We start from the raw sequence: 13,065 nt of genomic DNA on the forward strand, positions 1-13,065 counted from the left end.
CTGTCTCTTTATTTTTATTTATTTTTTTGATTGGAGCTGCATCTGCAAACTACACTGCAGCTCACGGCAACACCAGCTCCCTAACCCGCTGAGCGGAGCCAGGGATGGAACCCACCTCCCTATGGACACTAGCCGGATTTGTTACCACTGTGCCACAAAGGGAACCCCCTGCCTCTCCCTTTAGACACCCAGCAGGTCACCAGTTGGTGACTGTCTAGGTTAAGCGATCAGCTGACTAAGTGGTAAAACACCTCAAAAACCCCACTTTTGTATTACCTCCAAGGCAAGGATAAAGCAAGTGACTAAAAGGTGTTAGGAGTCAGTAAGACCAATCTACGTCATTTCTTCACCTGGTAAGCCCTGGTGTCAGGTCCCAGTGCCATCACAGTATTCATGTGGCCTGGACAGGCCACTCTCATTTCCTCACACACACAGACACACGTCTGCACAGATGCACACACAGACACGCACAAGATATGCAGACCGACAAGCACACAGATACACAGAGACACATGTCCACATCCAACTGCTCTGAGCATTATACATGCCTTCTAAAAGCACAGGGCATCATGGCTGATGGTAGCAATACTGTTTGCATGCATAGCCTCTCAAATGCCATCAGGGAAGCTGCCCTGTGAAAGTCAGAATTAGTCACCCAAAGTCTAGGGCAGAATCAGAGATAAGATTGAAGAGACAAGGCCAGAGAAAGTGGGCAGCACCTGCCACCAGCACTCAGGCATGACCTGTCCCTGTCACCTGAACTTCCGTGGGCTCAGAAACATCCTCTGATGTTACCAGGCTCGAGCTGCAGGCTCCACGTCCTTGTCCCCAAGTGCGGTAAAGACTTCAGGGTAGTTTCAGTAGGTCTTGCTGTTCTCAGGAATTAATATGTTTATATTCAGGCATGTTTTTTTAAAAGCTTATTATGGCATCTTTAGACTTAAAAGATTCCCAGACCATAAGCTAAATATATATTTAACTTTTTTTTATTTTAAAAGTCACATTATTTAGTCACATTATTTAAAACTGTCCCTATCTGTTGCATAATTACATGCTCTGGATAAGATCCTGGTTCACAGCCAAAATCCCCAGAGGAAGGAGAGTGGGAGCTTGGGGACACAGGCAAAATCTATGATATAGCCTGCCTTTGTTTTTTCTTGAAAATACCAAGGCAGTTAGCTAATGTTAATGGAACAATCACTTTCCACTTACTATTTTTTTTTTAATTTGACTTCCTTCCTTTCTTTCTTTCCTCCTTTCTTTCTTTTTTCTACTTTTCTATTTTTCTTTTTCTCTTTCCTTCCTTTCTTCCTCCCTCCCTCAATTCCTTCCTTCCTTTTTTCCCCCTCTTTCCTTTCTTCCTTTCTCCCTGTCTCTGCTGCTAACTTTGCAGAAAGATAAGATTCCTTTATCACCTCCCCCACCTTGTACTACTAGTGTATGGGGAAAAAAAGGAATAATACACAGGCATGAAATCACACAGATTTCCTCTCGGGCCATGACTCATGGAAAAATGGTAAAAGCTCAAAAAGACGAGTTTAAATGAAAACGGTCTTCCCATATTCATTAAGTTAATCAACGCACGGATCCGTAGTAAAAGCAAAAAAAGGGATTGATGATTTCGAGAAACACAAATTTTGAAGTGATCTCAAGAGTTTTATACTATCCATGGAAGATAATAGCCTTGCGTTACCTGATCATGGAAGATGTTCCAAGAAATTAAACTCGGGTACCTGGCACTCCGTGTTATTCACTTTAAATATATGCCCTGACTTAATCCTCACAATCCTGTGAGGTTGGCATTGGTTCCCATCTTCCATATAAAGAACTACTATGTCAGAGAAGTTAATTTGTCTAAGGTCACACAGGAAGTGGTAGGGCCAAATTCAAACTCAGTTACATCTGACGTCAGCACACTCCAGGAGTTAGTGATTTATGAGTTACGTGGGTTCTTTCCTGATGATATAAAAGGTTTGAGCTGAAGAGACAAGATAATCAATAAGTATAAAGAATGTACAAATGGCAAATATGCCTCGGTAACTACCATACACTCAAAATGGTATTAAGATGAAACTCACCCGTCTCTCAGCTGTACAGGTTGTGTTATGACTGAATTTTCTCCTACCTAGTCCCTCCCCTTCTCTCTTTGGCACTTCATCTTTTGCTATATAATTTATTGACTTAAAATGCAGATGCCCTTCTGAAGCATGGTTCAAAATAACAAAAATCATCATGATAAACAAAATCGTGATTAAAACTAATCAAATTCAAAATCTGCTTGATTGACATCTGAAATAGCTATACCTTGTATACATAATGGAATACTACTCAGTCGTTAAAAAGAACAAAAGAATGCCCTTTGTAGTATTGTGAAGGGAACTAAAGATTATCCTATTAAGTGAAGTAAACCAGGGAAAAACAAATACCGTAGGATATCACTTACAGGAGAAATCTAAAAAAATAGAAGAGTTCCCATTGTGGCTCAGTGGGTTAAGAACCTGACATAGTGTCTGTGAGGCTGCAGGTTCCATCCCTGGCTTCACTCGGTGGGTTAAGGATCCGGCAGTGCCATGAGCTGTGGTGTAGATCATAGACGCAGCTCAGATCCCACGTGTCTGTGGCTGTGTCATAGGCCAGAAGCTGCAGCTCTGATTTGACCCTAGCCTGGGATCTTTCATATGCCACAGTTGTGGCATTAAAAACAAAACTAAGGAGTTCCCATCATGGCACAGCAGCAACAAATCCAACTAGAAACCATGAGGTTGCCTGTTTGATCCCTGGCCTCGCTCAGTGGGTTAAGGATCCGGTGTTGCCATAAGCTATGGTATAGGTCACAGATGTGGCTCGGATCCTGTGTTGCTGTAGCTGTGGCGTAGGCTGGGAGCTGCAGCTCCGATTGGACCCCAGGCCTGGGAACCTCCACATGCCTCGAGTTCGGCCCTAAAAAGCAAAATCGAAATTAAATTAAATTAAATTAAATTAAAAACTTTAAAAAAATGAGACAAAAGAACTTATCTATGAAACAGAAACAGCCTCACAGCCATAGAAAACAAACTTGTAGTTGTGAGGGGGAAGGGGCTTGGGGGAGGGAGTGGGAGGATGGCGATAGCAGATGAAAGCTAATATACAGAAAGAGGATACTCAACATGTTCCTACTGTCTGGCACAGAAAACTATATTCAGGGTCCTCTGATAAACCAAAATGGAAAATAATATTTTTTAAAGGAGTGTATATTTTTATACATATTATATGTCACTGAATCACTTTGCTGTACGAGAGAAATTAACATTGTAAATCACCGATACTTTAAGTAAATAGCTGTACCCTATTTAACAGGATGCCCTTCCTTGGGTTAAGGTCACCACAGGGGTTATCTAATATGTGATAAAGTCACAAGAGCATGTACAGAAAATGACCCATCCTGGGGAAAAAGGAGAGAGGCTACCTTTACTTCCTCTAGCCACTTCTGTCCAAAATCGCAGATATGGTTATTGCATCTAACAGATAAGTTTTCTTACTGCCATCTTCTTCCTAACCTAAAGTTGGGAAATTCCAAAGTAAATGCCTGGGTTTTTTTCGGGGGGGTGGGTGGCGGCGGCTGTAGCACGTGGAGTTCCCAGGCCAGGAATCTGATCGGAGCCGCAGTATCGACCTCTGCCATATCTGCAGCAACCTCGGACCCTTTAACCCATTCACTGTGCCTGGCTGGGGATCAAACCTGAGACCTGGTTCTGCAGAGACGCCGCCAATCCTGTTCCACCACAGCGGGAACTCCAATGCCTGGGTTTTTTCATTGCCCAAAGAAAAGAACAGTTTCTCCAGCATTGATATAAAACTGCCATGCCAAAACTTTGCTTCTCGAAGTTTTAAAGAGTTAAGAGACTAGATGGAACGCCTTGGGAATGTTGGCTGGGTGGCTGAAAATCCATCCCCTTTGCTTCTCACCCTGGGCGGAATCCCGCAACCACGGGGACATGGTGATGACTCTGGGTTCACATTCTTCTTCCAATTCTGTTTGTCCTGCCCCCAAAGTCAATGTGGTTTCCGCCCAGTGCCGTTATCTATGGGTGGGGGGTGGGGGGTGAGGGGAGGCTTATTTTTACCTTGTCCCAGAGGAGTTCCCAGAGGCAGGGAGAAAACATTTAAATTTAGGAGCCATTTCCCTATCCTCGTCCTCTAGGGAAAACGGTCCCTGGAGATTAGTGCGGGGGGTGGTGAGGGAAGGTAGGGGCTGAGAGGCGCAAGGGGAAGCAGGGCTATTTTGATTGCATTTTTCCTGGCCTGATTGCATCTTGGTGACATTTGAACTTAGGGAAAGAACACAGCCCTGCGTGGGGGGCCTGGGACCAGAGGGGAGGCGGGGCCTGGGCTGGCATGGCTGCGGGGCCGCAGGGCTCCGAGGTCCTGCTGAGTGGCTGGGACCGGCTGGTGTGGTGCCTGACTCGCCGCCGCCGCCGCCGCCGCTGGGTGCTGAAGACTTGCCAAGGAGGAAACGTGCAGGTCCTGCCGCTGATGCCGAAACCATGGTGCATCTCCAGGGCTGTGTACCAGGTGGGACCGGAGCTCCTCTTCTGTTTCTTTGCAGCATGAGAAACCCCTGGGGTATGGTGGGACAAGGGCGTTCAGTCTCAACACTTGGGGATTATGTGTAGTGAGTCAGGGGAGTGGTTCCCCTTCAGCTGGCATCATGTTGTAGGTGCCTGGCACTGGGAGAGGCGGGTGGTAGGCAGGATCTAATTCAGTTTTCCAGACAAGCTGATAAAGTAGGTATTTATGGCACTGTTTGGAGATGAGGTTATTGAAACTCAGGGAAGGACGGAAGTTGTTCAGAGGTACCCAGCTGGTCCATGGCAGAGCCCTGCGATGTATACCCAGGTTTTTCTGGGTGCAAAGATAAGGATGCCCTTTCCACAAGGTCATGCTCCTTTCACAAGAGATGCTGTTTTCTTAGTGTGTGTGTGTGTGTGTGTGGTGACAAGCTGACAGGGGACGTTGGCTGTGCGGAACAGGAGCAGCCAATTTCAAGTCCACATCCTTCCACACGGCCTCTTCTCCAACACGAGAAAGAGGAAGGATTTTCTGCAGGAGGGCAGCCCTTCTGAGTCCACTGGCTTGGGGATGCAGAGGCCTTCAAAAGGGAGAGGCAAGAGGGTCTGCTTTCCCATCCATCCCTCGGGACTGGAGGCATTAAGCCAGATCCATGCCAGCCATGGGGTTTCAATCCTGACAGCCCAGCCCAGCCTGAGAGGAACGAGCCAGAAAGACAGAGGAGCGTGAAGGCAAATTAGAGATGGGGAGTAGGGCCTCTGCCCTGGTTCTTGAAGGAAGGCATCGCTAGCTCCTCTTCAGCTGATATTTTCTTGTAAGGCTGTTTATTTCACTAAGTCAACTTGAATGGTTTGGGCCCTTCCTCTTTGTTAGCAGACCCCCCGCCCTACATAGAAGCAAGCAGGCACAGCTGCCTATGCATTCTTAGGTGTAATTTGGCGGCGTATAATCCCTTAATGAACCGTGGTGGCTAAACAACACAGGACCATGTAGCCGCCCTTCCCCCAGTCCTCCCCGTGGAATGTCCAGACTTCCATGGAAGGGACAGCTCCTTGGAAAACGTGCCCAGGAGCCTAGGTTGACTTTACAGGAAGGTACAGCCCTCCCTGGATCCCCATTCCTGCTCTTCCATCTGCCCGAGGACAGACAGGGTGGAGACTGTTCAAGTGGTTTCTAAAAATGAGAGGATTTTTTTCCCAGAATTCTTGTTTTTGAAGGACACATACCTATCATCTTACTATAAATGGCAAATATGTCTGTAATAGATCACATATAAAGACTTGAGTTCCTGCTGTGGCTCAGTGGTAATGAACCCAACTAATATCCATGAGGATGTGGGTTCGATCCCTGGCCTTGCTCAGTGGGTTTAGGATCCATTGTTGCACGAGCTTTGGTCTAAGTTGCAGATGTGGCTCAGATCCCACATCTGCTGTGGCTGTGGTGTAGATGGCAACTGTAGCTCTGATTTGACCTCTAGCCTAGGAACTTCCCTATGCTGCAGATATGGGCCCTAAAAAGCAAAAAAAAAAAAAAAAAAAAAAGCAAGAGACTTGAGATAAATCTTCCCAAATTTAACAACAAAAAGTCCACACGATGTTTCCAGTGACAAATTGTGAATGTGAAAGACTTCTGGAAAAAAAATTTCCCAAATGGGAGATTTAAGCAGTGCCTGATGGGATTGGATTTTTCGGAAACCTTGGTTTTTTTTAGAATCAAATCTCAAAATAGCTTGGTGTTTGGGGGTAATTCCTTAGTCAAGATAAGTGTCTTATTTGTTGCTGATTATGAATGAATATGGGGGTCCTAGCTTCTTATCTTTGTCTTCCACTTTCTTTTGATCTCCTATTTGTCCTCTCTCATGTTTCATCGAGTTGTATAAAAACCAAGATTCTAAATCGAGTGAGTAGGGTGGGCTAGCCTCATCTCAGGGGGCTATTTTAGCACTTCCCTGGGTGTTGTATGTGTCTTGGAAAAAACATTGAATTATTGGCCACTAGACCTGGAAAAAAATTTATACCTGTTTCAACCTCAACTTGAGTCATCAGACACTTAATGAATAGCATTTGTGTGCGTGGCTTTTCATAGGCAGTTGGGACTCAAAGGCTAATCACACCTCAGGCTTGTCCATGGTTTGTCTCTGGCCAAGCCAGGCTGGTCAGCCCAAAGGCCAGATGCGTATGACCCTCCCAGCCCATCTGCAGCCAGCAAGTAATTCCCATAGGTGGGTCTGGAAAGCATTTGTGGAGGGGAGAGCCAGGATGGCAGGTCTAAATTAGTTCACTGACTTAGAAGGCTAGGTTGACCAGTTAGCTGTCTCCAGAGCTGGGCCAATGGGCTTGGAGAAGGAAGGGAAGACAGAATCAAAAAGCAGCTGTGCTGGACCAGGGTAGACTAAAGGGGTCCCCCACAAGACTTACCATCTCCTGGACAGGTTTACCTGTTCCCAGGCCCACCCGCACTGGCAAGCAGGATTGGTTTAAAGGAACAAATAAAACAACATACCTAACCAACCTCAGAAGCTCACAGCCTCCTGGGGAAGAGTCAAGAAATTGAGTCGAATTTTCAAGAGAAAGATGGAGAGTAATTTTGCTCAGAGAAGATTTCAGAAAGTCTTTTATTCTTTCATAGCCTTTGCTTTCTCCATTATAGAGTATAACTTCATATATAACTTCAGTATAAAGGGCTAAAAAGGGCATATTTGTGAAAGTGTGCTGCAAATATTAAAGTATATACAAATGGGAAATGTTGTTTTGATTGAGGTAGAGGTGATTTACAATATTATATTAGTTTCAGGTGTACAACCTAGTGATTCCATGTTATTATGAATTATACTCCATTTAAAGTTATTGAAAAATAATGGCTGTATTTCCCTGTGCTATACAATATAGTCTTGTTGCTGGTCTGTTTTATACATGGTAGTTTGTAGCTCAATCTCCTACCCCTTTCTTGCCCCTGCCCCTCTCTCTCTTCACTGGTAACTACTAGTCCTCTTTATCTGTGAATCTGTTTCTGTTATGTTGTATTAATTTGTTTTTTAGATTCTGTATACAAGTGAAATTGTACAGTATTTTCCTTTTTCTGATTTATTTCACTAAGCATAATACCCTCTAAGTCTATGTACATTGTTGCAAATGGCAGAATTTCATTCTTCTTATGGCTGAATAATATTCCATTTTATATATGTATATATATATTATATACATATCTTATATATATATCTGTCTTCTTTATCCATTCATCTTTTGATGAGCACTTAGGTTACTTCCATATCTTTTTTTTAATTGAAATACAGTTGCCGTACAATTTTATATGTCACAGGTGTACAATATAGTAATTCATGATTTTTAAAGATCATATTCCATTTATAGTTATTATAAAATATTGGTTATATCCCCTGTGTTGTACAATATATTCCTGTAGCTTATTTAGTACCTAATAATTGTACCTCTTATTCTCCTACCTTTGTATTCCCCCTCCCCACTGGTAACGACTAGTTTGTCCTCTCTATCTGTGAATCTGCTTTTTTATTATATTCACTAGTGTTTAATTTTTTAGATTCCACGTATAAGCGCTATCATACAGGATTTTCTTTCTGTTTGACTTATTTCACTTGGCATAATGCCCTCCAAATCCATCCATGTTGCCACAAATGGCAAAATTTTGTTCTTTTTTATGGCCAAGTAGAATTTCATTGTATATATGTACCATACCTACTTTATCCATTGATCTGGTGATGTACCCTTAAGTTGCTTCCATATTTTGGCAATTGTAATAAATGCTGCTATGGACATTGGGGTGGGGCTAAAAGTTCCAAGCTTCTAATCATAGCTTGACCTTTCTGGCAACCAGTCCCCATTCTGAAACCACCCAGGAGCCAACAGAGTCACCTCATCAGGACAAAAGACATTCCACTAACCTGGGAAATTCTAAGGGATTTGGGAGGTCTGGGTCAGGAACCAGGGTCGAAGACCAAATATTAGAACAAAGGGTGCTCCTTGTGCTCTTATCAGTTAGAAAAGATTACAAGAGTTCGAGGAATTCTGTGTCAGAAATGGGGGACATAGATCCACATATATGTTGTATATAAAATATATATAGTATATTTGGAGTTCCTGTCGTGGCGCAGTGGTTAACGAATCCGACTAGGAACCATGAGGTTGCGGGTTCGGTCCCTGCCCTTGCTCAGTGGGTTAACGATCCGGCGTTGCCGTGAGCTGTGGTGTAGGTTGCAGACGGGGCTCGGATCCCGCGTTGCTGTGGCTCTGGCGTAGGCGGGTGGCTACAGCTCTGATTCAACCCCTAGCCTGGGAACCTCCATATGCCGCAGGAGCGGCCCAAGAAATAGCAACAACAACAATAACAACAACAACAAAAAAAAAAAAAAAAAAAAGACAAAAAAGACAAAAAAAAAATATATATAGTATATTTTATTATTTCATATCAATGTTTTCATGGTTTACAGTCTCTCTGTTGGCTAAAGTGATGGCTATCAACCCTTGGCTGGACTTTCGATTCAACTGGAGAGCTTTTAAAGCCACCCATGCCCAGGTCTGACACCTAGGGATTCTGATTTAATTGATCTGGGGCCTATGAATATATGTTTTTATAGCTTTCTGGGTAATTCCATTATGCAGTTCAGCTGGAGAGCCTCTGAGCTGAAGAAGGCACCTTCCACTATCAGATAGTAAGCAAATGCTTACAAAAACCCTGATAAGCCACATCTGAGTCACTGCAGGGGCCACTTTAAAGTATATATATATTTTTTTTCTGTGAGCTTTATCTGAGACTTAATGATGTAGAGCATTCAAGGGTAGGACCCAGCAATGCATATTCTTAACATAGGATTTGTTGAGATTAGTTGGAAGCACTAATTGAGAACAAAAGACATTATGTGGCACCAAAAAAGTGAGGGTCACAAGTAATGGCTTGACAAGCTTATCATGAGGATTAACTCAGTTCAAATGAAGCTCAGTGCTTGGTACATAAGAAGCCCTCAGTAAGTGTTAGCATGCTTTATTATTATAAGAAGGAAGGGGATCGCCGATGGTCGAAACTGTGAAAAGAGTATGATTTGACCCTCATTGCTGCAATGACCTCTAGAGCAGGACTCCACTGTGGCTCTGGAGAGAAACTTTCCAGATCCCCATAGTGCTCCCAAATCAATGGCTCTAGCAGACAACACATTTCTTCTCTGCAGGGACTTTTGTCTTCCTGACGTGTCTCTTACTCAGGACTTCTTTCTCACAAGGATCAATATCGGAGCCTAAATCTTACACAGTTGGGGATTGGGATGAAATAAACGAAAAATTATACAAAATATAATTACAGATGTGAAAGGAAAATCACAATGTGTTAACAAATGTAAGAAAGCCGACAAATACTGTAAGCATCATGAAATTCAAAAAAGTAACCAATTGATTACCTAACCGTCTAACACATCGCCATTATACATTTTTTTCCTATATGCTTTGGCTGCCAACTCTTTTGCCTCTTCTTCATGGGGCAATGACTTCATAATAGTCTCTACAGAGACAGAGAAAAGAAGAAGTTGTTCTTTCTTTTAGCATGGCTGATCAAAATCTGCCCTTTCAGAGTAATGTTTAGAAAGGTCTCTTTCAGATTCACAACCTGTCATTGGAAATACTGGGCACTTTTTTAGAGTTGTTATAAGATTTGGAAAGCCTTCTCTCGAGTTTCTGCTGTGGATAGTATATTATAGAATATATTTTCTGTTTATAGTAAAACTAATAGTAAAAGGAGGTCTCTACACAAAGGAATTCTGGAAAAATTCAATTATGTTCTGTTCTCTTTGATAAAGAAAAAATTATATGGTGCTTGTTAAATTGTCTATGTTTTATATTATACATATTCCTGACAGAGGACACAGTTTCACTTTTGACTGGGGGTTATAAGAACCAAATTGGCATATGCACACTGAAGTATATGGAACGGCTGGCCAATGAGGATCTGCTGTAGAGCACTGGGAACTCTACCCAATATTCTGTAATAATCTATGTGGGGAAAGAATCTGAAAGAGAATGGACGTGTATCCATGTATAACTGAATCACTTTGTTTTACAGTAGAAATTATCACAACACTGTAAATTACCTCTACTTCAACAAAATGTTAAAAAATGGGAAAAAAAAAAACAAACCTCTCTAACCTCTCTACTTATTATAATTTTACCGATCTGATGATTGGAAGATATCTCCACAGCTTAGCTCTCCCAGCATTAAACCTGCTTTCTCCTAAGTGGAGGCCACATACTTCCATCTTTGGGGCCAGGAGCTATAAGATGTAGTAATATCTGGAGAAGACCCCAGGCCCTGTACTTTCATGGACAAGACAGGGTAAGTCAACACTTAGGGGTGAGGAGTATGGCTGGAAACCATCCCTTCAATGGTATGGTCCATTTCAATTTTCTCATCAATAGATGGAAATGACTGTGAACTTCATACATATATCCCTCTAAACACAAACTACATGCATCCCAACTCAACTTTCCCTGAGCTAAATTCCAAAAAAATCCTCATGGCCATGGCAGTTCTCTCTGATCAAGAAAGGAAGCTTAAGAGAGGGAAGGGCAGCACAGAAAAAGACAATAGTTATAGCTGTTGGCAAATAACATAGCTCTCTTGTGCAAATATGACTAGGCACTCATATCAGTAGGAATCATCTCAGAGCCCTGGAAGAGACCCTAAAAAGTGCCAAGGCCCCAACCTTCAATCTTCATGAGCTCTATGATGAATCCAACTTTGGACCCGCCCCCCCCCCACCCCTTATCACCCCTGGTTGTACAGTATGAACTACAGGAAAAATAATATAAATAAGACCCATGAATTATTGCTGTGCCATAAATGGCTCCTGGCCCCAAGGATGGAGAACACATATGTATGGCATATGTGAACCTGTTTTAAATTATCTTTTTTTTCATTTGGATGTCATACAGTTTTTTGATTTTTTTTTTTTTTGGTCTATTTGTAGAAAGAGCACCCTTCATGAGTGTTGTCAACTTTGTTTCTGTTTTTTATTTTCTGAAGCCTGCTGAACAAAACACAAAGAGGAGACTTACCTGCCCTTCCTGATTTTAGGATATATGTTGTAGGGGAGAAACTAGGAGTGGGAAAATATCCCAGAGTACATTCCTCCCTTCCTCTAAGAAGTGTGATTTTATTTAACCTGGTTTTAAAAATCATCCTTGGTTCACTTGGCATGGTTTCTTCTGAAAGTACAGACCAGTGGCTAGAGTGATATCCACGTGTCAGAAATTTGGGGGTAGTCCTTTTTTTGCTTATAAAGAACAGATATGAGCCAATGCTCCGATCCTGCTTTTCTGCAGCCCACCGAGTCAGGTCTGCATTGACCTGTCTGAGCTGCATTTCCCACAAACACTGCCAGAAAAAGCAAAACAAACAGACAGACAGACAATAGGTGAGCCAACAGACGAGATTGCTTTATCACCTGGGATGGGGTTTATAGTCACAGAGAATACTTTGAACGTTACTTCTTAGTAGGAGTTGTGCTTCTGAAACGGAGAGGTTCTAGAAATATGAATGATTTGGAAACTGCAACTTTATTAGCTGCCTGTATGATTAGTTATAATGATGTTGGTGATAAATTCTCCTAATGATGACCAATTCCTCTAAGGGGGGTTTGGTTTTCAGTGATTCATTTATACCTCCTGAAACAACTAATACAACCAGTCTGGGACTGATGGATAATGCCACAATTCCAAAAAAACGTTACCACATGTGCAAAGTTAGGCTTTGATGCTCAATTTGCTATTTTTGCTGTTCCTCTTTCATCATTTTGTTACGGCAAAGTATGTTTTCAAAGGGCTGTTCTTTTTGTATTATTTAGTACTTACATATGGTATGGGGCTCAGACTTTTCTCAGATGATCTATAACATGTGTTATGGTTAAAGGAAAAAAAAAAAAAACAGGCTTGCACCAAGAATGATTAGCGAATTTATTCTGTTTCTTGGTACCTTTTGTCAGGTCTATGCCTTTGTTTGCTTTAACCGTTTCTGCCACTCATCATGGCTTTTGGTGCTTGCTGGTAAAAGGTGATGTGTTCGCATTTCTGCCCATGTGCTTGAATATTACAAACTCTGTCTTTGCAGCAGTGACTTCTCCCGTTGACAAGGAAACATATCTTTGCAATAGGACCAGAAGCAAAACTCTCCTTGAATTTTCTAGTGATGTATTATCAAACACCATAGGATCTTGGTTTTTGCTTTGTTCAGAAACTATTTGGGGGTCTGACTTGGGATACATTTTCATCCTTCCTGAAAGCACCTTCCTTGGTTCTAGTGAGAAGATAATACTTGCAAGGTTTAAATTTAGCTTCCAGTTATTACATCAAGCACCTCTCACTTTGGGCCAGTCCTTCCCAACATATGCTAATCGACTTTTAAAGCGTTATGGAAATCAACTCAGAAATTTTGCTTTTAACCAACATCAGACCACCTTTGAATAGTGAGGACGTCTAAATTTCTACCTGGGTGGGGCTTGGA

General features: G+C 42.4%; 1 protein-coding gene across 17 annotated transcripts in view; it reads left to right on the forward strand.

Annotated features, from left to right (window-relative positions):
• Window positions 1-13,065, forward strand: part of FRMD4A (FERM domain containing 4A) — a 665,655-nt gene that overhangs the window by 337,752 nt on the left and 314,838 nt on the right. For 3 of the 17 annotated variants that reach the window (XM_021064214.2, XM_021064213.2, XM_021064224.2), the window contains exon 1: window positions 4,349-4,551. The exons of the other annotated variants lie outside the window; for them this stretch is intronic. In XM_021064214.2, coding sequence (XP_020919873.1) covers window positions 4,375-4,551 — 177 coding nt within the window. In that variant the 5' untranslated portion in view covers window positions 4,349-4,374. Of the gene's footprint in view, window positions 1-4,348; window positions 4,552-13,065 lie in introns of those variants that run through there. 17 annotated transcript variants of the gene reach the window in all.

Source organism: Sus scrofa, chromosome 10 (assembly GCF_054392235.1).
Source record: "Sus scrofa isolate SSC_HxYL_T2T_F1_AM1 chromosome 10, Sscrofa_HxYL_maternal_Yorkshire_Landrace_v2.0, whole genome shotgun sequence".
Taxonomy (NCBI): domain Eukaryota; kingdom Metazoa; phylum Chordata; class Mammalia; order Artiodactyla; family Suidae; genus Sus; species Sus scrofa.